The sequence below is a fragment of the Enoplosus armatus genome, chromosome 6 (assembly GCF_043641665.1).
Source record: "Enoplosus armatus isolate fEnoArm2 chromosome 6, fEnoArm2.hap1, whole genome shotgun sequence".
NCBI classification, from domain to species: Eukaryota; Metazoa; Chordata; class Actinopteri; order Centrarchiformes; family Enoplosidae; genus Enoplosus; species Enoplosus armatus.
This window is the reverse complement of record NC_092185.1, coordinates 22,905,302-22,930,711: the sequence shown is the minus strand read 5'-3', so window position 1 is coordinate 22,930,711 and position 25,410 is coordinate 22,905,302. Positions and strand designations below refer to the sequence as shown.

At 44.9% G+C, this 25,410-nt stretch overlaps 1 protein-coding gene across 1 annotated transcript; it reads left to right on the top strand.

Annotated features, from left to right (window-relative positions):
• Positions 1–745: 745 nt before the first annotated feature.
• zcchc14 (zinc finger, CCHC domain containing 14) lies at positions 746–24,639 on the top strand. The gene is made up of 14 exons (XM_070908043.1): positions 746–1,240; positions 3,295–3,516; positions 9,829–10,021; positions 14,272–14,342; positions 14,524–14,595; positions 14,851–14,918; positions 15,670–15,836; positions 18,397–18,433; positions 18,520–19,024; positions 19,234–19,331; positions 21,320–21,417; positions 21,553–21,705; positions 22,711–23,931; positions 24,533–24,639. Exons 1-14 carry the CDS (start codon positions 746–748, stop codon positions 24,586–24,588), a joined length of 3,456 nt encoding a protein of 1,151 aa, XP_070764144.1. The 3' UTR covers positions 24,589–24,639.
• Positions 24,640–25,410: the final 771 nt, after the last annotated feature.

Sequence of the window (25,410 nt, the reverse complement as noted above, 5' to 3'; positions counted from 1 at the left end):
GTGTCGGAAATGTTATAATGTTATTTCTAGTGGCGACACACATTAGTTCTGTTTTTAAACTTTAACCCCAGCACAGTCTTGCTAGCTGTCGGGACTTCAGCCGACGGCTCCTCGCACAAGTTGCGGAAAACCATGAGGACGAAGGGACAACTGTACAGGAAGGGCTTGCTGTGCCGTGCGGGACAGGAGAACGGGGCGGCTCCGATCAAAAAGTCTCTGTGTGGTTGAGCGTCTCCTTGAATGGGGCGGTGTGTTTTGATCCTCTCTGCCATTCTGCAAGAGCTGTTTCTGTGCCGTCAGGGGGGCAGCGGTCCGACCGGCGGGGAGGGACACGGCGGAGGGACTCCTGGCTGCCGAGCACAAACCGGAGCACTTTGGCTGCATATGAGGCGACTTGGTGAGATTATGGTTTATGGAAAGGCCTGCTGCTCAGTCGCCGCTGCTCCGCCAACAAAGGAAACGACTGTTGCTTCTTCCATGTCGCTGCCGTGGCCACAGCGCGTGCAAACAAACGCGGACGGTGCGGAGTGAGAGGCGGCGTCACTGACTTCAGTTCAAGTTGACTAATTAGCTCTGACTTTACGACCACTCGAGACTGGCGCTGCTCACGCGCGCCTGCGCAATTACGCACGTACACACGCGCGCGCTCCCTCCGCTGTGAAGTTTACTCTCCGTTGAAAGTGTGACATTTTAATCCCGGTTATTGTCACAAGAGTAACGGCTCAGTCTGCGTGGATGTGTGAGGATGGTGGAGAGCCGGAGCTGTGTCCAGAGGGAGGGGGTGTACCGCTGGTTCTCCTCCCTCACCTCAGCCCAGAGAGCCGAGTTCCTGTGCGGCCTCCTGGACCTCTGCGTCCCCATCGAGCTCCGCTTCCTCGGCTCCTGCCTGGAGGACCTGGCCCGCAAGGACTACCACTCCCTCCGGGATGCGGAGATCAAAGCCAACAACCCCGCCGACCTCTCGGGCCTCACGAACATCACGGACGAGGTGGTGCGCAGCAAGCTGCTGGTGTCCCTCGCCCTGCTCGGCTCGGACAACAGGGAGGCGGCGGGGGTCCTGTACCGAACCCTGACTCACATAGACACGGTGATTAATAACTACGGCCTGGCGCTGAACGACGGGAGGACCGAGGAGCAGTTTCTCTTGCTGTTCACCATGGCCTCTCACCACCCGGCCTTCAGCTTCCACCAGAAGCAGGTGCTGAGGCAGCAGCTCGGCCAGATCCAGGACATCCTGCAGGTGAGAAGGATGCTCAAAGTGGAGGGAGCCACTAGAAGGTTCACACCTGACATTCAGGAGCAGGGGCCCAGCCCAGCACAGCCCAGTCAGACTGCATAAAATATCATTTGAAAATATTTTAACACCTATGCAGTCATTTGCAACAATGTGACTACACTAAACTGCATTCTTCGTTTTATTTATACTAGTAGAGTGAAGTGCAAATACTTGGAATCATGCAGATAGTGCTTCAAAACACAACGCAGAGAATGCAATTCTTGCCAAATTCTATGTAGATGGATAGGTCAAGAAAAATGCGGAAAACATTAGGAGAAGAAATCCACAACACCCTCAACATTTAGATGATCTGACACAGAGCTTGTTTTCCACCAATCCGATGTAACTCGTATAGATTCGCTCACTCAGACGCCAACGCACCTGTCAAATGAGAATTATAAGTATATGTGGACAGACTGTATCCGCTGATAAGAGTCTAATAGTGACAGAGACTTTCGGTGTGGGCTCTCTGTCAGAGGAAGTGAAAGCAGCTCCAAAAAAACCAAAACAACAATAACCAGTTAAAGTCCTACTCAATGGCCGACTGAGAACATGCGGTTGCCCACTGTCTGAACCAGACGTTACATGAAAGAGCTCAGAAAGCAGGTGAGATGACAGCCATGGTGTACACGCTGCAGGCCGTTACTCTGCTATGAATCCACATGACCAGGTGCCTCCTTCAGGATAAAAGATTAGATAAAAGATAATTCACCAGTGCGGGGGTGCTTTGAGTTATCACCACAGCCGCCCATTGGTCACAGGTGAGCCAATAAACTAATTTCAGGTTTTACTGAGGCCTGGCAGAGGAAATATGTTACAGATGAGTACAGCGTACTGACATGTTACCTCCACGCCAAAATTACAGGTGAGGCACTCAATGACAGACTGCCTTTAGTCAGCCATGTGTGGTGAACAAAGTAAATGACACGTTTGTAGGTGAAAGCTGACAGCGAAAGCAGTAGTTTATGATGTCGACCACAGCTCAAGCCAGATTAAAAAGATGTTCTTGTTAGGTGACTAAGCTAAAAGAAGAATTTGTGTCTTTTTAAACCGATCATCTTTCATTTACTGATCAATTGTGATGGCTCCTGCGATACATTGCATTTTTTGGCACGCGTCTGTCGCAGCTGCAGTTTTGATTGATATCAAGCAAGAACGCTGAGAAACAGCCAAAATAACCAGGTTACATCCACTCAATTCTAAAGTCTAACCCTAACGTTGTGTTCCTGGAGACCCCGGCCCGTCTTCAAGAGCTCAAAAACATACACTGTTTTATCACCTTGATGCTTCACGACGTTCCCTAATTTTGTGAGAATTGCTTAGTAATGTGATTTTTATCTGATGACATGTTTCAGAGGTCCCCTACAGAAACCTCTATTACAGATTACTTCTGTTTGGGTTCTTGGAGGCCCCAGCTGTAAATAATACATAATAATAATACAATGTAACATCACAATGTAACATACTGTACATTTCTTTGACTGTGAATCATTTTTTGTCAAAGAATAGGAAAATACATTTATTCATGCACATCCCATGCAACATGCAAAACGTGAAATATTTCCGTACCTGGTATAATGGCAGTACTCTATGCTCGTTTCTGTATCTTGTCACCTTCATCAAATGAGCAAGCCCAGTTTGTGGCAAAGGGAAGGGTTACCACTTCAATGCTTGTCTAAATTTGGGGTTTTGATGAAGTCAGAAGAACAAATAAACAAACAATGAGGAAGTAAAGCCAGTGTCAATAAAATTTAAGCGCTAGTGTGGTGACGATCGGAATGATGGGAACATTACTCATAATTCATAACTCATAAGTCAATTAAATGTTATTATTGAGCACATTTAAAGCCAAAAAGTGTGGACCACAGTCCTTTACAGAGACACTCTTCTTACAATGACACAGCACAGCAGGCTACGACGTCAACATGTTCCAATCTCTTGCGATAAAAAGACCAGAGATAAGCGGAAAAGGAGATGGCACAACTGTCGCATCTTACTGAACATGTTGGTTGTTGCAGGTGAGCAGTGGAGGAGCAGGAGAGGCTCAAGCAGCAGGGCCTGGCGGGGATCGATCTGCCGCCTGTTACGCTCAGCCACACCCCCACTATCACCATCAGGCCGCGTCCTTGCCTCTGGCCTCGTTGTCCCCCGCTGCCTGCTCCCTGCCCGATGCCAGCGCTGCCTACCTGCCTCTGTCTGCCTGCCAACCCTGCCAGACACACTGCACCTGCTGGCACAAGGTAGGGAGCAGCAGAGCCAGAGTTTAGTGGCCTCTGTTAAGCGTTCGTGTGCATTTAACAATAGAGCAAGTTCAAAACAAATATGTATAAAAAAGGACTTAATTGATGGGTCTGGGGTTCTGGTAGTCTTATTCTGTATTATTAATATTTTGGGTTAACTGGCTAAAAGGCAGTTTATGTCTTCAGTTGACTTTGATGTTCCTACAAACTGAAAGCTTTCTGCAAGTTAAAATAGAACGTAGGACTTGAATTTCTATTGATGTATGATAGTAATTTTAGCTGTTTTAAATTGGGATTGAAACTGCATTAAACATTAAAAAAAATAGATATTAAGTACATGCAAATGTGCAGAAATACACTAAACATTAACGTCAACAAAATGTAGATATGAATCATTCATGTGGACGTTCAGTGGATATCAGTCTGTCTCACCGTATCTAGGCAGCTACATTCTCCTCCCCTTCCACTATCTGCGCATGACTGTTTTCAAAGTCCCTGATGCTACATGAAACAACAACATCAACCACCTCCGAGCTAGCAGCCCACACGTTGAAAATGGCAAGTTTTGACAAAGATTTGGATCGCAGTGAGCTCCTCCAGAGCTAAAGTGTTGGTAGGCTTCACCTCTAGGACACCGATGATCAAGTCATCGTTTTTAACAGTAACTAACGTTTACTGTTTTATGTGGCATTTTCTTTTGAGGGGATTTAACAATTTTAATGCCAGGACTCGCCTCCCCACGTGCAAATGTTCCACCAAAACAAGTCCAGAACAACAAGCCCAGAGCGATTTTCCCCTGACTGTGTAGGTGTTATATATATTAAAGGTACCCTGTGGTGTTTTTGACCACCAGTGCTGCTATAGAGCCATGTTTTGATGAGCAGGTTCTCGTTTGATTTGCATCTTGCATTCAACTCACACACCCCCGAGGCTCCGCTGATTGACAGTTGGTGGCGGTAACGTGTCAAGAAACGTAGCCGGCAAAAGGCAAGAAGAAGTTTTTTGAAATATCAAAAAAATCCACTCTCTTTTAACAAGGAAGGAAATGTATTCAACACGTTTGTTAGAGTATGTACACTATGGGCCCTGTTTTTGTGGCAACACAAGCAGCGCTCTGACCGTTGCTTTGTCCGTCTGTGTGGTCTTTTGGTCTGGTGATTTTATCAAGAAGATACTCAGGAATGATGGAATAATGTTTACATCTCCAGCCTGTAGATGTGTTTAAATTGAAACTTCGGTAAATCAGCCTGCATTTATCTATAAAACAATATGAGTGATTGTTACAGTATCTGTAGTCCACAGCTGCTTTATATAGTATGAAGCGATTCTCCTTCAGATCAGTAAATCCCTGCAGCCGTCTGAAGGCAGCAGGACAGATATGGTGACACATCTGCAGCCCCTGATTTGAGAAGCACTGCTATTGCCGGTTTCCATATCTTAGAAGTTCAACATTCCCCTGAATTTCTTGGCTTTTCACCTTTTTATAACCAGTCTAATGACTAGTAGTCCTAAGCTAGTGGAGCTGGATGTGGAGTTTGAACCATCAACCAAATTCCTGGTGATGAAATGTGAAGAAAAGTACTCTTCTTGTAAAACAAATGCCATTCTCTAACAACAAGATCAGTGGTCAACCATAGCATGTCCAAATATTGATGATCAAGAGGACAGGAAGAAAAAGACTGCAGTTGTTTACAACCAAATGTGGTCGCTCTGCCTGGATGTGTTGTAATAAAAAGTGGAGATCGTAGGGGGAGGGAGAGGAGGGGATTTCCCAGTGATGCAGGGAACTGAGTGGTTCATTAACCCTGTTACAGTAACATGTGGCATCATCCTGCAGAGAGCTGAAGAGGGATTCTTTACACACGGATCAGGACTTTTTGGAGGTTTGGAAGAGAAAGAAATTGGTTCTCTATCGACGCGGGCAAGAGAAAGAGAGTGAAAGAAAGTTCAAGAGGCAAAACTTAATTTGTTCCCCTCTTTCACGCAGACGTAAACACACTTATATGCTCGCGCAGAAGCAGGCAGGCAGGCACACTGTTTGAACATGTGTGAGCAGTGAAGGGAAAGTACCCAGCTCAGAGAGGAGCGTTTGTATTTAGTGTTTTGTTGCCCTTGGCTCCTGCTTAGCGCAGGTCAGCACATTTCTCTATGCTGAAATCAACCCTCTGTGGTGTGTGTGTGTGTGTGTGTGTGTGTGTGTGTGTGTGTGTGTGTGTGTGTGTCTGTGAGCGTGTGCATGTGTGTGTGTGTCTCCAGTGAATCCCCAGGAAGTTATAAATGCTCCCACTCTCTCTCTCTCTCGCTCTCTTTCCTTCCCTCGGCGCTCTGAAGGGACTGACAGGGTTTCATTGTAAACCAGAGCATTCATTATCTTCAGTAGAGCACCTTTTAGCCAGGCCTACTGTCACCTACTGTAGATATATATTTGACACTATAGCTTTCCCTCAAGACTGTGACAGTGTGTATCTCTGCTGTAGCAGTGTTTACATTAGCCACAGCGCTAGCAGACTGGAGGGAGAGATCACTGGAGTTCCATACAATCAGTGGTGAGAGAAGTACACAGAAGATTTACTTAAAGCTGCACCACTCAGTGTTTTAATGTGAACAATAAATCAGATAAGTGTGTGCAATGCGAAAGGGGTCACGCGTAGTGATCAACCCCACAGAAAACGACCATCCGTCTCTGCAGCGGTTTAGCGTCTTTTAGCTCATTGTTTTAGCCCACAACTTTGCCTTTTGGTTCCCTCTCACAGCACTCATCATCGTCACGCCCAGACACATCACGCCGCAGCAACAATGTCTGCTACCAGCACCAAACGGCAGACAGACAAAGTTAGCGACTAGCTGGTGAACATAGTGAAGGATTTAGCAGCTAAAGAGGCAGATCGTTCACTCAGGAGTTGGTGAAAACCAAAACGTAGCTAAAAGGAGAGACGACTGGACTTTTTCGGGTGTGCAGAAAGACAGCAACAAATGAATGCTAATGTTTCCCCGTGTCTTTGTAAATAGGCAATTGTTTGTCCACATGTTTACTGCAACAAATCTATGAGGTGATAGTATGTCAATGTTGTGTTTACAACTTGTGTGTTTCGCTGCCCCCAAGTGGCCAAAGAAATCAACGAATGCAGCTTTAAGTAAAAGTAACAATACAACAATGTTAAGTAAAAGTCCTGCAGATCAAATTTTGCTTTAAAAGTTGTTATTATTATAAATGATGCATTAAAGCAAGACTGTAAAACTGATGCTAAACAGCTGTTTTACAGTCTTCCTTTAATGCATCATTAATAATAATAATAATAATAATAACAGCTGTGGTCACAACTGACTTCCCTTCATTGAGTTATTTGGTTAAAAGCCATTATCATTAGATGACCTTACTGAGAGCCAGTGGATCAGGCCACAAGAAGCAAACAACAAACATGTTAGAAATTAAACATTAGAAGTAATTATCCTAGATTTAGTGCAACCATAGGACAATTAGAGAGGAGTCATAGAGCCAACTGACTCAGTAATGCCAGTAATAGCTAGCGTTAGCTAACATTAGCAACCATTAGATACAGGTCATACCTGACCAGGTAAGGCTGTAACAGTTCACAGTGCACTGAATTGACAAGGGTTTGTTTTATTGCTCATGAAATTTACTTTTTATTTGTAAGACTAAAGAATGTATTATTTCTCCTTTATAAATGGGACATAGTCTTTCTTTAACATCTAAGTAGCATTTTAGCTCGAGTTGGAGCTAATTGTTAGCCACTCTATATACTATTGGGTTGTTGCATAATATTTTATAAGCTCATTATTTTGTATGTAAGATCTTAATCTTCAAAGCAAGCAGTAACTCCAGCTGTAAAGTAAGTGCAATTGAATGAAAAGTACAATATTTTAAATGTATAAAGTAACACAACACCATATATACCAATACCCATTGAAGTCCAAGTACCTCACAATTGTATTTAAGTACATTTGAGCTTTCCACCACTGCACATAAGACAGACTTCAGTGCTGCACCAGCCACTGCAGTCTGTTCTCGCTTCAGGATTTGAAACCAACTTGCATGAGCTTATTTTAACACGAAGCAGCTGGATGCCGAGTCACTCCAGAGGAAAAAGAGTTGAGTTCGATTTTTTTATCCAGCGGGATCTAGCAGCAGAAGTGCAGTGGTATAAACAGCACATACAGTTCAATGGCCACATCTGTTGGGCCTGTACAAACCTGCATAATCACCCTATTTATATGAGTGCTTTATGTATCTATATAAAAAACAACGCCAGTGTCGGAATGAACTGCAGAGCTAAGCTGACTTTCGTAGCCGAGGCAGGATGAATTGCTGTCAGCAGAGAGTCTGTGTTTTATAGTTTTTAGTCTTTTTACTGTTCGATTGCTACTAGCAGCGTTCAGGGAGACTCACACGCTGTCCAAATATCTGGAATGTATCTTAATTTCCTTTCCGCACTCCTTGTTTTTCTCCTTGTAATCCTTTTCCGCTGATTCATGTTGTTCTCATGAGTGCCGTTTCTACTTCATGTACCTTCAGTGTAACAGAGTCAGACTCTCCTTCCCCTCACTTGCAGTCTGCAGACAGAACAGAGAGTTGGCAGGTTGGGCAAGTAACATGCGGATGTGGCAGTAGCACACTTAATTGTTTTCAGATCTACTGCCTCATGCTGTTCGTACGTGTGTGTGTGTGTGTGTGTGTGTGTGTGTGTGTGTGTGTGTAGGGTTGTAGGGAATAGCACATGTTGGGTTTTCCCGCTGCAAAATAGACAGTCACACACTTCTAACATCAGCATTTTGAGGGGTTTTCCTGTTGAACTCAACGACATACAGCAATCCAAAAGAGGGAGTAGTAACCTTTATTTAAACAAGGGCAGACACAAGAATGACTCTGGAAGATCGGCAGTGGTGGAATTTCCATGACAGAGAATAAGTCCTGGTGCTTTGAATTTCCTGTTGTGTTTGCATCTCATAGATGATCTGGAATTAAGGGTGTGTTATCATGACAAATTGTTCACAGCACTGGCTTTGTGTTGGAGTAATATGCCATAATGTTGTGGACTCTAGGGATTTACAAGCTCTGTTGTTTGTCTTGAGTTGTGTTTGTGTCCACCTGATGAATGTAAGTCCAATATTCACTCTCTTTTAGTTCTGTTTTTTTTTCTCTCTCCACCAACTCCCGAGAGAAATATCTGACTCTTAAGATGCTAAATTCTCCACTGTGTTCACCAGCTAGTCGCTGACTGTGTCTGGCTGCTGTTTGGTGCTGGGCTGGTGGTGCACAGTGTAGATCCAGATTTTTTTCAGTAGATTCGTTGATGATTGTTGGGAAATTGGGATGGGGATTTTGTCACTATTTTATGATATTTCATAAACTAAATGATTAATCAAGTAATCGAAAGAATTAAGAACAAATTAGTTAGTTGCCGCCCTGGTACAGTGTGGTAATTTCGGTCAGTCACCAGAAATTGATTTGGTGATGCAGGATGACAATCGCCAAAGCTGTCTAATCAATGAGCTGTCTGTTTAACGTCATGTTTGCCCCTCTTGGTAAGTTTGTAAAAAGCCAGAGCAAACATGAAGCGGACCAGAACTATAATGCAATGTACCATTTTTTGCTTTTGGTGTGGATCAAATGAACTGAACTGCAGGTGTGAAAGCGCCCTAGGAAACTAGTAAATATCTCAAAATATTATTATAAAGAAAACATTACATTTGCCAGTTGCAGTTCCTGGACCAGGTTAGAAAAGTTTATCCAGCAGTAAAAGGCGGCTCCAGGTTTAAATTTGTTTGTTTGTTTGGATGTCAACTTTTTCTCCCTACAACTGCTCCTCAGGGGCGTTGCTATAAATAAGAGCGCCCTCTCAGTGGACGAGCCTGGTTAAATATTGGTTTGCTCTGCGCTGCCAGATCTTTCTCCTCACTTTGTTTTAGCACTATGCCAGCCCCGGAGAGAGCGTTGCTTAGTGTTTCGAGTTTGTTAAGCGTTGCATTCATCTAGATGGTTTTTGCCTTGTGTGTGTTTTTGCGCCCATGTGGGACTGTGAAGGCCACTGGTTGAGAGGAGTCGGGCTGTTTCCATGTGGGAGCGTACGCAGAATTCACTGTTTGCTTTTTTGTAGTTGGCCCGTCTCTAAGCAAAGACATGCCACCTTCTTTGAGGTCACTGTTATTTTTGTACCGCACATGCTCCAGTGTGCAAACAAGCTGCACTTGGGGCCGTTAATGCTGTCTTGTACTGTGTCTAGTTGTCCCTGACCTCTGCTCTGTGGTTTTAACGTCTCCTCTGCTGAATGATCTCTCGCCCCTGCCCTCCAGAGCCAGACCAGAGAGGCTGGCGCAGTCTCAGGGCCAGGCTCGGGGGTCACCGTGGGACGACGAGACCAAGCGGTCGGCCCGGAGCTCACCCCTCCTCCACCTCCACCTCCTCATCTGCCTCCTCCTCTGCCTGCTGGGCAAGGCCAGGATGCAGCAGCACCAACCAAGAACCTCCAGGGGAAAGCAGGAAAAGGTGAGCCACTGGAGCAGCCATTGCTTGTTTTTGTATCCCTGCTACATTTCAGAATTGTTGCTTCACTCCCAGAAGAACACTCCTGATGACCCTGCACTGTTGACAGTACCTATGAGCTTCTGTAATCGACATATTCTCTACTGTTCTCATTTTACCTTTTACTTCCTGCTCTTCTTGATGTCAGTGTCTCTCTGTCTCACTTACTGAATGAATGTATGTATGTATGTATTTATATATTTATATATGTATGGCCTCACACCCACCCTCCATCTGTGCATATCGGCATGACGTGTGTGTGTCATGCTATACACCCAGTTAAGCCCGGTTGAACAAGATGTGGCATGCTGGCACATCTGAACACTACAACTAAGCTTAAAGAATGCTGCCCTAAGGCTCAGGCGTGTGTGTGTCTGAGCTGCAGTGTAGTATGTCACTTGAGGATGCACGTGGTTTCAGGTTCACGGTGATCCGTCATGGCAGTTATCACCAAACCTTCTGAATCAACCATTAACAATCCCCATTGTGATGAAAGTTTTGTGTGATAGATCAACATCTTGTCATGCTTTTCTACAGTACATTCCCACATCAAATGAGAATAATTAAACATACATTTCCCTCTTAAAAGTACACCGACCTAACATCGCCTCAATAAGTTCTTAGAGCTAAGTGTTGGCAAACAATTAGTGTATTTACATCCAGGAGATGTGGAGCAATATTAGCATTTACTTTTAGTCGTGTGTCTGGCCTCCTGTCAAATGTAAGTCCAATATTTACTCTCTTTTTAGCTCTGTTTTGGTCCTCACCAACTCCTGAGAAAGATATCTGGCTCTTCAGCTGCTAAGTATTTGACTTTTTTACCAGATAGTTGTTGACTTTGTCTGTCTTCTGTTAGCTTCTGGGCAGGTAGCGTACAGTGATTACAGCTGTCTGCTGTGGCCGGAAACAAAGTTGATGAGAGAAAACCAAAACTATAAAGTTGTGGACCGTAAAACGAAAACAATGAGCTGAAAGACGCTAAAACTTTTTGTACCACTGAGGAGAACTGCAGAGTTAGTGAGAATGATCTCATACTAGCAACCCCTCTCACATTACACACATTTAATTAATTGTAATGTAACAATATTGATTCGGGGAGTTAGGAACTCCTTAGAAAAATATCTGGATCTTTTGGTTGGCTACTCGCTAACTTTGTCTGTCTGCTATTTGGTGCTGACTAGCTAGCGTGTAGTTGGTTTATTTGAACTTGTTTGCTAAAAGTAGCTTCCTGTTGCTACTGGAAACAAGGTTGAATTGATGTAAGTGGTAAATGTGGTTCAATGAGTGTGTGGTAAGACCAAAACAATGAGCTAAAAGAGGCTAAAAAGGCTCCATAGAGCTGCAGAGTTGGGTGATAATTCTCTGTAGGTTGTTATCTGTGAGCAAACCATATTACATATAGGGATTTGATTCAGTTTCCATATAAAAATATTAATTTTTAATGGAACACTGTTGTGTCTTAATCCTAATTATTATAATTAGAAATGATAACGTGAAATACAATGGGACCAAGAACGTCTCGACCTTCTAGACATTTTTCACAGCAGACATTTTGGATTGTCATGAAAAACACAGGTGTAATTGATAACAAACGCCTGCTTTACATTTAGGTGAGCTAGTTTCGGGGTCCTGGTATTGTGCATGTAAACGCCCTTACAGTCCTGTGAAGAGGTCTAAACAGGCAAAGTGAAAACACCTTTGTGGGTGTAGCACGAGAGTACAGGGTCGGAATCACACTCACACAGAATCATTGGTTTTCATAAAGCGATTAGGTTACCTCGGATATTTTCCATTGCCGTTCATTTGAAATCAATCACCCAGTGACCAGCTGGTGTACAGTATGTGGTTTGAGGTGGGGCGTCTGTTATTGTCTTGGCCCCCTGCCTCTGTCTGTAACACAATACTAAACGATCTCACTAGCTCATGGTCCCACCACATAGCTGTCACCAGCACAAAACACACGGACACACACAGTTGTATTCAGCATGTAGAGACCCATAAAACACAAATGCAGAAAAGTGTACACACACTCACACTCCCACAGGCACGCACAATGAAGTTTATATGCCATTTACCCTGTGTGTGTTTACAGTTTTTGCTACCTCAGCCCAGGCAGAATGAGCCACACCTCACGTGTTGGTTTTTACGATGTGTTTCTCTTGCACAAACACACACACACACACACACACACACACACACACACACACACACATACACAAACCGTAGTTGTGGAGACATAAAGACACAGAGGCAACACGAGGGATCTTTATCAATACATAGTGGTATCTCTTTAGGATATCATGTCATCAGCATGTCATGCACACACAGTCCTGGACTTCATAAAGTGTGGGAGTACGCTTCAGTGTGTGGCAGCCTAGATTAGTGTGAATGGTAGGCGGCATTTAGAGCCCTCCACAGCAGCTGCCCAACAGGCACACAGCAAGGTGGTGATGTGTGTGTGTGTGTGTTTGTGTGGTGAGAGCAACTCCCCTCTCTTTATTCCTTTACCCCCCCTTCTTTTAGTGTTCCCCTCCCCTGCTACTTGTTCCTGCACGCCCCATGTGGTTTCAGATAGAGATTCTAATATGTCTAAATCGATGCCTGCAGGGTACCCTCTGCACACACACACACACACACACACACACACACACACACACACACACACACACACACCCATCTATTTAGCGTTCCCACCATTTCAACTCACTCTCACCTTCTGTGTAATGACATGGATCTAATGTCAGTGGAGCAGCCCCAACCTGCCTCTGCACCTGAGGCATGCATCCAGACATACAAGTAGACATTGTACAGGTTGGACCAGACAGATAGCAGAATTTGGGATGATTGAATCCCCGGTGGGGAGCATGAGTTGTACAGTAGCAGCCGTGAGTGGGGGGGCTTTGGCAGAGTTTCTGTCCAGATGGAAAATTGAGAGTGCAGATGTTAGATTCATCTGATGGACATAATGCTCAGTCAGGTAGCTGCCGGGTGTACAGAGCCAAAGATGTCCAAGTCATTAAGTGTCGAGGAGTATCAAGTACTGAGGGCAGCTGACAAATCTTCAGGGATGAATGGAAAAGCGCGACAAGGAACTCTGTCCCTTATCCCTCACAGATTAGTTTGGTTCATATGGCTCATTGGTCGGTGAAGACGAAGCTAGAGGTCCAACGAGAGCAGAACTGAATTAGCAGGAAAATAGGGAGGTGTAAATGGTGGTTGAAACTACCGAAAGGAAGCTGAACTTTCCAAGATTAAAGTTGCAAATTTACAAGAAAAAAAAACTGAGAAACATGTATTTTTTTCTTGCAAATGTATGACTAATACGCCGTTGTAGTTTTTGGCCGATCCAGCAAATGAAATACCTGACTAATGAAATTATTATAGTATATATTATTATCACAATTGATGAAAAAATCATACAAAAAAACGATATTGCCATAAAGCAGTCCCACGAGATAATAAACTAATAGATAGCACAGTATTAACGGTACCTCAAAATCTGTGAAAGTCAGCAAATTCGTATCATCTGGCGGTATATATCATAATATTGTAACCCCCCCTAAAATGTTTGGTCTCAAATATGCCAGAAAATAGTGAAAAATGCCTGTCTCAATTTCCCAGTGCTCAAGGTGATATCTTCAAATGATTTGTTTTGTCCAACAGACAAATAAACACAAAGATATTCCACTTAATATAGAAAACAGACAGACAAAACAAACAGCAAATCCTTACATTTAAGAAACTGAAACAATTGAATGTTTGGCAATTCAAATAGTTGTCAATCAAGCAATATAGTGAAGGCTGAAGGTTACTGAACTGCTGGCGAGTAAGGAACTGCAACGATACCGGCCACCCAGTCAGAGCACTGTCCTCGTTGTCTTTGAGCAGTTAAAATGTGTTATTTAGCAGCTTAATACAGGAATGAAATCTCAGCACCTGGAGTAGTAATCAACATGGAGTCAGTGAGGATGGTCAACACTCCTACCACACACTGTACACTGCAGTCGTTTTGTGCCATGGGGCTGTCAGTGTAGGTACACCTGATGACATGATTAAACTACTTCACTTGTAGCTTCTTACCTTTTGAGACTAGGCCAAGTTTAAATTCCTCCAGGCCGTTTAAACGAATCAAATCCTGAGCGACTGATGTGTTAAAGCCACTGTCTCAAACGTGTGTGGTTAATCATCTGTGAAACGATCTCTGCTTCATCCAGTGGTGATTGAGAGGGTGGTGCTGAGAGGAGTGACACACAAGTCTGAAGACACCAGTGAATATGTGTTCGAGGTGGGTCCCAATGTAACACACACACACACACACACACAAACGCTGTTGACTCCTGCTCACTTTTCCAAATTGTCACTGCTCATCTCTTCATGTGTTTACCCTTTCCATCCACCTGGTTTTCCTGCTCCCTCTACTCCATCACCTCCTCGTTCCCCTTCTCCTCATCCTTCCTCCTTTGCAGGCCAGCTGGTCAGATGGTTTTGTGTCATCCGTTGTCCGAACTCAACAGGAGGTGACAGAGCTGCTGTCCCAGGTCAGGACCACCACTGAAACACACTTTCCCTGATTGATACTAATAATCTCAGGCTATACTCAGGCTATTCTGCAGATTTAAGTGTAAAAATGGCCTGTAAAAATATGATGGTTAACATACATTTGTTCTTTATTCTGTAAAGTATTAAGCTGTTATAGGGATGTATAGCTCGGTATCATCGGCATAGAAATGTACTGACACAGTGTGCTTAGTTTATGTGTTCACGTCTTAATTGTTGAACTTGTTTTCTCTAAGCTGTCACAAGCATTTCCTGATGAAGGAGTGGAGAAGTTCCTCCCTCAGTCCATAGAGCTGGACCCCAGGTTAGTCCCATCACCCGACCTGTTCAGTTCTGCCCTTGCAAAGTGTTGCTTCTGTCTCATCAAGTGGAGAGGTGTGTTCCAGCTGAGGAACGTAAAGGAATTTCATCCGAGAATTTGGCTACTTGCCACAGATCAAATAAAGTTTGGGTCATGGAGGAATGTCATTAAGGGACTTTTGTACAGTCACAGTTTTTTTTTTACTGTTCCTTGCATTCGCGAAGCACCTGTTTTAAATAATTTAAACTGTTTATTTAAACATCTATGTTTGCTTGTTCTTCACTGACATTGTTGGTGTATTTCTACATTCCCTTGTGCGAGGGACCACCTTGTAAAGGCCTTATCGTAGAGGTCAAAACCTCCTTCAGTCCTCCAGCGCCCTTTGTTGTTAACACAGCATTATTATAAGATACCAAACATCCAGTACATTCTATCCTTTGGCCAGCAGCAAACATCACTTTGATCAGTTGTCACAATAGCGTATATATTGGCTAAATTATTTCCTAAATGACTTGATGAATTTATTTACATCTCCAACACAAACAAGGTGTTGTTGAGGTATCTCATTCTCTTGCCTGGTTGTTAGTGTGTGTGTATGCGCCGATATACGCTACACGAATTCTTTAGTGCCTCTCTGAGATGCAGCTAGATGTGATGTGTAGTAGTGATGTGGTGTCTTTTTTAAAGTTGTTTTTAAATGCACTGAACTTTCTTTGGTGTCTGTCTGACTCCCTGTCTCTCTGCCTGCACCCAGGTGTCTGACAGCGCTGCCCTGCCATGTCCTCCAGCACCACAGCGTTCAGCTGTTCTTCACCTCCACCAGGCCTCTTTCACCCAACTGTCCTGCCTCCCTCCCTCCATTACCCTCCTCCCTTCCTACGGCTCCTGTAGCCCCGACCTTCCCGTTCACCTCCAGCTCTAGTAAGTCTTTGTTTTATTGTTAATGATGTCTTTTTTTTTCTTCAGTTTTTGGTTTTGTATTTTATGTAATTTCTGTTTTTTTTTTTCTTTTTTTTATGTAGAGAAATAGGAGATGGCATGTAGCAGAAACCATCAGATAGGTTTAAACTGCAGATGTCATGAGTGTGTGGCAGTAGAGTCTATAAAAGCAGCAAGTCTTTACAGAGGGTGGCAGGGATATAAAACACACTATTCTTAGAGGCAGGGGAAGAAGGCGCCAAGGAGGGACGGGGCAAGAAGGCCAAGATAAAAGATTTCACGTCTGGGTTTTTGGTGTTGGGGGTGAGAGAGAGAAGCGAGTGGAAAGGACAAGGCCGTGAGTGTAGGTCTCGGTTGGTGGTGGTGAGGAGGTGAGACTGCAGGCAGGATTTTCAGTTCGTGTTTTGGAGGTGTTGGAGGGAGCGGACGGGGTCTATTTTGGTCTGGTGTGGGAATTCAGCGTGGCATGTTTGTGTTGGGAAGCCTAGAGTGTGGTGACCTCATGTTGGTGTGTGTGTGTTTGATTCTATGAGTGTGACTTCATCCCGGAGAGTATTTATAGCCGTCAGTGTATGTCTGTGTGTGCTTGTACTTTTTGCATGTGTTTCTACTTCAGTGTGTGTGTGTGTGTGTGTGTGTGTGTGTGTGTGTGTGCCAGACTCATAGGAGACCCCAGGGAGGCGAGGCTAATATGAATGTGTCTAACTCTGCTGTAATTTGCCTCCACAAACACACACAGCTCCACCACAATATATCACAGTCCACGCTTCATAAGCTGAACACGAGGCTGTAATATCACATTCATTGCACTGAACACATGGGTCACTGCATGCATGCTTCACGTTCATGGGGGCATCTCAGTGAAGACAAGAACAAAATGACGCCTGACCCAAGCCGTCTTCCTTGATAAACTTTGCATGAGTTTATTTTGGGGATTTTAGTTGCATTCATGACCCATTCACACACGTTTTTCATGCAGAAACCACCATACATTCAAAATTCACATGTTGCAGTTGGTGAGAATATTTTAGCACTATAGTGTCTTTGCAATTTAACTTAAAATTAACACAGAAGATCAAATTACGTCTAAAACAAAAATGCAGTTCCAGTAGTCGTTAGTTCAGTCTATTAATTACTTGTTAGTTTAGCTGTAACAAAAACACCCAAATCCTGAATCATTAAAACCAGCATATCAAATTCTTAAAGTAAAGCAGTGCATGAATGTTGTGCTGCAGGATCAAGAGATGGCAAAATGCTTGTAGCACTCTTTTTGCGCTATTATACATTCTACGCAGTGGCACATCTTCTTTTACAGCAGTTCGCAGTTGCTTTTGCTCGGTTTCCACAACAGTGTTTCAATGTGCAAAACTCTTACAGTTTTTTACAATTTCAGACTATGAATGCTGGACGTCTGGACATATCTGCAGAAGGTTACCAGGGATGTGTCAGGCATGCAAAGATTACAAGAGAGGACACGGGGTGTGACGTGGATGAGAACTTGTGGCCAAATGTAAAACCCAGTGTTGACTGGCTCTGTTGTAAATCTGTAGCTCTCCTGTACATCTGTACATAGTGAATATGTATAGCTTTGTATTGCATTACTGGAATTACTTTACTTTCATTTTGTGAATTACTCTTTTTGCATGTCGGATCCGTCCCTGGCAGTCTTCTGCAGATATGTCCAGACATCCAGCGTTCATTGTGTCCAAGAGGGACATCTGATCATGTGGCTGGTGGTGATAAACTTTCCACCTCCATGAGGAAAATAATTCCTCTGTGGGGGTTGGGGAATGGAGAGTAAGGTGGAAGGAAAAGTGACACCACCCTGGGATGGGCTGTCAATCCCTCTGTGACTGGAAGAGAACGGGGAAACGCCACATCGTCCCATACAATTACAGATCCCTCTGGATTCTGCCTCTCTGGTCCCCTTTCCCCACCTGGCCTGTCTTTCATAGAGGTCATCAAGGAATGAAAACAGGCGCTCATTGTCCCAATTAGGAGTTTATTTCTTTTTAGATGCAGCAGAATGTAGCAAATGGCAGTCTAATTTACAGTAACTTTTCTATGTCCATTTTGACTTTTTCAATTCAATTAGTTTTATTTATATAGCGTCAAATCACAACAGAAGTTATCTCAGGGCACTTTTCACCACAGTGGCAAGGAAAAGCTCCCTTTTAAGAGGCAGAAACCTCGAGCAGAACCAGACTCTAGGTGGGCCAAGACAACTCTTTACTCACTTTATCTCAAAATAAGAGCGCACAGATAACTTCGTCAACAAATGAATCCTCAGAGTTCTTGTGTGTGTGTTGGCAATACAGTATACAGTACAATAACGCAGCATATTCAATCAAAATAAAGTTCATCTTAATCCACATCATTTCAAATCCTGACTTCTGCATAAATGATTTTGAGGCCAAAATAAGGCGTGTAGAATTTTGTGTTCAGAGTTTTGCACATTGAAACTTTGAGTTTTTTAAAAACTGTTTGTTGGTGATGATAATGAAGATGTTGAAGGTATATTTGTTGTCGCTCTGTCCCTCAGATCTGGGTTGTACGGTCCAGTACAGAGGAACCAACAGGTAGGATTTTTTTCCCTCTTTGTTTTTCTGTCATTCATCATCATCCCCATCATTTGTGCCCCCTCAGACTGTCTTTCCTCTCTCAGGGCGGTATACAGAGTGGCCAGCGTCCTGCCTGTCGTCAGCACCCACAGCTCTGTCTTGACTCGCCCTTCTCCTCACCTCTCGTCCCTCCCTCCTCCTCTTCCTCCCTCCATTCCTCCTACCCAGCACTCCCCGCAGCCGTCCTCCCTCCCTGTGGCAGCCCTGCCCACCCAGAACTCCATGGCTGGTGGAGGTGATCCCTCCTCCCCGGCGCATCCCCAACACAATCAGTCGCACTCTTATCCCCATCACCACCTTCATCCGCAGACCAGCAGTCAGTCCAGTGCGCAGTCCCTGCACCTGTCCCATTCCCTGCCAACGTCACACTCACATTCCCAGTCCCTTTCATACCCCCAGTCCCACTCCCTGTCTCGTTCCCAGTCCCATACACAGGCGCCATCTCAGTCCCAGCCCAGCACTCTGGAGCAGAACGGCATCCTGGACTGGCTCCGCAGGCTTCGGCTCCATAAGTATTACCCTGTCTTCAAACAGCTCACCATGGAGGAGGTGGGTCGGGTTTAGATCCTGTCCTGTGATATCTTTTATTACAGGAAACAACAAGTGTGCTCAATCACTCGCTAAAATCCGTATTTCAAGCTGTGCTCATCTGTAAGCTTTTTACTTTCACAAATAAACCAGTGTGTCTGCTTTTCTTATACATGTTTGTTATTCCTGTTTCCACAAGTTCTAAACATGTTTCCCTGTGTTCCCTACAGTTTTTAGCGCTGACAGAGGAGGACCTGAACAAGTACGACCTGACCCAAGGAGCAAAGAAGAAACTCAAGACTCAGCTAGAGCTACAGAAGTCAGTAGAGTAAGCTGCCGATGTCACTATTTTTACATTTCTTTTGCCTTTTTGTCTGAGTCCAAACTGTGTGTATCTTGGTTACATGCTTTATTACTCTTGCTACTAAGTGCTTTATGTTACATTATGTTACTCCCTCAAAAACCACTATAGAGGTGCTTTAGACATAACTTTGACAGAGCCAGGCTCGCTGCTTTCCCCTGCTTCTAGTCTTGAAGCGAAGTTAAGCTAAGCTAATTGCGTCCTGGCTTCAGCTTTGTACTTAACACACAGACAAGAGAGTGGTATCGATGCTGCGTTGAACTATTCCTTTCACTCTTTTCAAAAAGTCGAAAGCTAGTGGGGATGAGGCCTCTGGCCAATCAGAAGACCGTATTCTCTGTGGTCATGGTATAATTGAAATGTAAGTAAGAGCCAGCCTGTCATGGATAAATCCCACCGCTGTAAAAGCCACTGTTAGTAGAACAAAATCAATTAAACAGGGAAACAAGAAAGTACTACATCAATCTGTTTGTGGCTAATGAATGAGCTGAATGGACCCTTGATGACTTGTTTGTATGGAAGTTCAGAAACAAAACCAATTAAAGAGCTACAGTAATGAATCAGTGAGGTAATATATGACAGGATTTGACCTGGAAGTTGAGTGCCAGCCTGTTAGACCTAGCTTTCTGAATTCTTTCGAGCCGAGAGGGGCTTAGCACGCATCCTGTCACGTCCTGAGAATCTGCCGGAACATCTGGAGACAATCATGCGAGCAGATTTTGAACTGAAGGCGCACAAAATCAGTCCGAAATTCTGCACTTACAAATCTGTCCACTAATCTTGACAAGCGCATAAATTACAGCTTGAATTTGTTTTCATGCTTGCATAATAGTTTGGTCAATAAGAAATTCCCATATTGGAGTTGCTGATTTCAGTGTGATGTACCGGCAAGTGATGCTGCTGCTATCCTCAGGCAGAGCTTCAGTTAAAATGACTACTCGCTTTACATTGGAGGACGTTACTCTACATACAGAGTATATGTTGTATATGTTGCAACATGAGAATACCCCTGGCATCTTATCTGCAAGAACTATGAATATAAGGCTTGTCCATTCATTTCATTACCCTTTACAGTGCAGATTTTGTGGCAGTGCATGGTGAAGTTAGCAGATGCTTGGTCCTATTAACCATTAACAGACGGACTGATCAGCTGCTGATTTCCACAGTAAATATGCAGCAGTAACGGTCCATACAGCGTCAATGGTTAACCAGCTGTAGGTGGGCCGCAGAGATAAGATGTACTCCTGAGGAGATAACCACCAGAAACACAGGCGAAAACACAAAAACATGGATGTGCAAGCAAATGCGTCTCCACGCTCTGACTCTTACCTACACAAACACATCCATCCACACACACACACACACACACACACACACCTGGGTTCCTCACATGCGAACTTGCTCTCATTATCTCTTGATCTTGGTGTTTCCATCTGCAGTATCAACAGGTTTCCATTAGGCAGGTGACAACACGTGTGTGTGGGTGTGGGCATGCTTAAACAAGACAGAGAAAATGGAAAGTTCCTGCAGTGGTTTTCCATGCGACGGACAGGTTTGCAGATGTTTGTATAAGAGCAACTGGGGATGCTGAGGAATATGTTGAGTGGACAATGTCTCCCCCTGATGGTGATAGATGGAAATGAGCTGCCCTGCCACTCATGACACCTGGACTTGAACTGAGAGAGTTCAGTTGTACAAAACAGGTTTCCAGCATAACCTGGGCCATAAATTTAACGGGACTTTAGGACTTTGAATGTTTGCTATTTGGCATGTTTTGTTCTGTTCCTGTCAGGTTTTTGAACCAACCATTAATATTCCTTTAAACACAGCAAAAGTCTATCTTATAAAATGATTTGCCCCCTAAAACATAAATGCGATGTACGCAAAACAGGATGAACCACAACATGGATTAAACCTCTGTGTGTGTGTGTGTGTGTGTGTGTGTGTGTCCTCAGCAGGGAGATGAAGATGGAGAAGCGGCCCTGCAGCGGCATCGCCAGGGTGACACCTTCCAGTCACATGGGTCCCTCAACACATCCCACCTCCGCTGCAGGTAAAAAAGCTGGTTTGTCTCAGGCTGTCTGTGCTCATTTGACTTCATTCACACATAACCAAGTTCATAATGTTTAGATGTGAGACCAGGAGTGGCTTGCTGCCAGAATGAGTTGACTATTGAAATGTGTTTCAGGAGAGCTGCGAGTGGAGGTGGACGCTGTGCTGCACCATCACCCCGTCTCAACAGACAGCAGCTCGTCCTCGGGCTACTCCAGCTCTTCCTGCTCCCCCCGAACACCACTCTGCTGTGACTCCACCTTCGACAGGACCAGAGACATTCACAGGCGTGAGTTTTCTCAACTGCTGAATTACCGCAAAGGGATAATCCTGAAAACAGAGAAGATGCCAAATATGTTTTGAAAGTGACAACTGAGTGATATTCCCTCAATTCTTTTATCAGTTTATTCCCATTCATGTACAAAATAGTGAGAATGTCATCAGCACGGGCTGACCAGAAGTCTCCCGACCTGTTGTTGAACCCACGAAGCAAAGAAAGTCATTAAACGTCTGTCATTGAAATATTTTAATTTGAAAACCATCTATCTTGAATTTACACGGTTTGAATTCTCCTCTTTGAGATTTCTGATTATTTCATGTTGTGCAACTGCTTTATAGAAAATTAAAAAAAATAAATAAATTAAAAGTTAGTAATTTTCAGATCTACCTTCTCTATCTTTGGCCCTCAAAGAAAAATAATTAAATGATTCAAACTTCCATTTAGTCGATGTCCCCACAGTGTCGCATGACAGAGGAGAATACCCATCGATTTTGAATTTGTTTTTCCAGGCCAGAAAAGTGATCCCAGATCAATACTGAACCACAACGGGGCTTGCAATTGAGCTCTAAACATTTTGGGAACTCATTTTTCTTTGGGTCCTCTGCAGTCTACTCAGTGGTTGGATTGAATAGCTGTACTAACTGTAGTTTGTCAGTCCATTGTTCGTTCAGCTGATATTGTGGGATCCAATTCCAATGGTGCTGCTAACCCCAGACCAAACTTCTATTTCTATTTTGAAGGTTTAAGAATAGCTTTGCTAAAGCAACACGCCTGTTAATTCCAGCTTGTTATGGGAATTAATGTGCACCTGACACTGAAACAGGAACCCGTTCCTATTTAAATCTGCACAGATTTGATTATTAATGAGAAAATGAAATATTATTGAACATATTTGTGCCGCGTATGAGTGACTGTCGTTCCGGTCGTTCCTGCCTTCCTCTGTCTGACTCAGTCATACACACATTAGCATTACAATGAGCTCTCAGCATCACCACCTGTGTGTCTGTGTTACAGGTGTGTCAGGTCCAGACGCAGCGGGAGGGGGTCCAGAGAAGGACCGGCCCTGCCTCTTCATCCTGAACTCCAGCTGCCCCACGGGCCCCAGTCGCCCCACAGCCCAGGTCCTGCCTGTCCAAACCGATCCAGCTCCTCCCTCCTGCTCCTTCGGCCTCCCGCAGTCTCCGTACCACCCACAGGCCAGTTACCCCCAGACCCTGCTCTCCCCGGTCTCAAACCCAGCACGCATCCTGACTTCCCCGCGCAAGCCCCGGCCCCCTCCCCTGTGCATGGAGGACAGGACTAAGCTGCCTAGCTCGGGCCTGCTTGCAGCCGGTGCAGGCTTCAGCACGGGGCTCAGTGTGGGGATGGGGGTGAGGCTGGAGAACCTGTTCCCTGGGCTGAACGTGGACGGCTCCGGCTCCTCCACACTCCAAGACTCGGTGGTTTGCCGTGGTCTGGCGGGAGGTGCGGTGGGTCTGATGGTAGAAACCAGTTCTGCTCTGACCTCCACCTCCAACAGCCTCCACCACGTCTCCCACCCCCCTCTGCACTTCCACCTCTCGTCCTCTTCATCCCCCTCTCCATCTGGATATTACTCCTACCCACCTACCTCCTCCTCTTCCTCCTTCTCTTCTTTCTCCTCCTCCTCCTGCCCCTCCACAAAGTCTGGCAGCTCCAGTAGTGGTGGTGGCGTTGTTCCCATGGCAACAGCAAGCAGTGTTCCTGTGGCTGCGGTACCCGGCAACACTTACTTCCCGCCCCAGCCCACCTCTAGCCCCTCCCCTTCCCCCTCGTCTGCCTCTTCATTGGATCAAAGTTCAGGTCACAACAGGTCACAATGTGTTTGCAGTTCCTGCGGTTGTCGGGGGAACTGCGGCGCCTACGGGGCGTTGCCTGGATACGCAGCGGCCGGCTACCTGCAGCCATTCTCGGCCGGCCCCTCCCTCTTCACCCTGGGTCCTCTGCTCCATCTCAGCCCCCTGATAGCCTCGTCCAGTGCTGCCGGCTCCGGGGCCGCGCCCTTCTCCTACCCGATGATGGTGCCACCGCCCCTCTACCGCCACAGCCCAGTGTCACATGACCAGCAGCAGGGCTTTGCCTTCTACCACCCCCATGGCATCGTGGGAAACGGAGGCCAGAAACGGGCAGCAGGGAACCTGTCGTGTTATAACTGTGGTGCCAACGGGCACAGAGCGGAGGAGTGCAAACAGCCGCCCATGGACTCGGCACAGCAAGGTGAGTGAAGGACCAAAACAAGGGGGAAATTATTAGTATTATCAGTGAATGTATATGAGGACTTGATAATTAAACCTTAAAAAAGAATCGCAAAATATAAATGTTAAAAAAAACTTTTTGTTATCCCTTTAATGCCTATCATATACTCCATAAGTGATTGTCTCCCACAGTTTCCACGTCATGATCACTTTAATTTCGAGAAATTCCCGTTTCACAAGACACGTCAGCAGTTTGACACCCAATAATGAAATGCAGTCCGGCCCGCTCCCACTAACAGCTGGCCAATCAGAGGTCATGCCTCGGTTTTCATTGTGACCATCAGAAAATGAAAATGAATGAATTGTGAAATGGAATAAAATAATGTGTTATTATTTATGTAATTATTATCAGTGAATAGCATAGACACCAGTGTTTAGACCATTTATCTGGATGTGAAAGCTCATTTTTGTGATTTTACTTTGAAACATTAGAACCCACTCATCTTGTTTCTATGTGGTGCTACATGTATTTCATCCATGAATGCATAAGAATAGGCTGTATTTCACCAGGCAGAGGGCCTTGTACTAACACGGCAATTGTACGTGTCTGTCGTGTTTCACAGGGACATTTCGACTGAAGTACACTCCTCACTCTGACAGTAAGGACTCGGGGGACTAACCGGCAGGAACACCAGTGGGTGTGAACTGTCATACTCCTGACACAACTGTACCTCATCTTCCTGCTGAAGCTGGCAGACAGACAGACAGCCTGCCTCTGGCTACAACGAGGCAACGCGAGTCTGTCCAAAGACTGTCGGTCTGAAAGCGCAGACCCCTTGTATCTTTGGCAATTCTTGTACAGCAGCTCACAGAGAGATGAGAGGAGGACGGAGAGGGGGACAGACTGGCGAGACGAGAGGAAGAGAGGAGTGGTTGTCGCAGTCCGTGGCATCGGATCCGCTCTCATCCCTCCTCAGATCTCCCCAAACACAAACACGAGTCACAAGGGGGGCCGGAGATTTGTATAGCATTGCCTCGCTTCATTTCAGAGACGTGGCTGGAACTCTGCCTCGTCCCCAGAGGAAACGCTACAAGCAGACAGTCATGTTAGCTATGGTGCAGTAGCTTCCCAGCTAAATGAACTGAGCTTTTAAAGTCTGCTAAGATGGTTCACAAACCAAAGGCAAAGCACTCCAGTATCCTAAACTTTGCGGGCACTCAGTCACATGCCCTTTTACTTCTATACATAAAACCCAGTTTAATCAAATCATGCCCTTATTGTGACAGACTGGATACCTTGGAAACATGTGCAGCTCTCTGAGCCCACAGCGAAGCACCCGTGTTATCTTCCCTTTGGCTGAATCTGCTGGTATAAAACTTCTCATATCACTTAAAGCTTTGATACTTAGCAAAGCAGTTCTCTTGTATGCCTTATTACAAGAGCTGTGTCCCAACTCCATGCTACATACTAATCATACTACAAATTAATTGTACACAGTGC

What these genes read in the sequence shown, in the direction of transcription:
- zcchc14 (XM_070908043.1), top strand. Translation starts at nt 746, where the DNA reads ATGGTGGAGAGCCGGAGCTGTGTCCAGAGGGAGGGGGTGTACCGCTGG. An exon ending in TCCATAGAGCTGGACCCCAG is followed by an intron (nt 14,919 to 15,669) that starts GTTAGTCCCATC and finishes GCCTGCACCCAG; the next exon opens with GTGTCTGACAGCGCTGCCCT. An exon ending in GAGCTACAGAAGTCAGTAGA is followed by an intron (nt 19,332 to 21,319) that starts GTAAGCTGCCGA and finishes GTGTGTCCTCAG; the next exon opens with CAGGGAGATGAAGATGGAGA.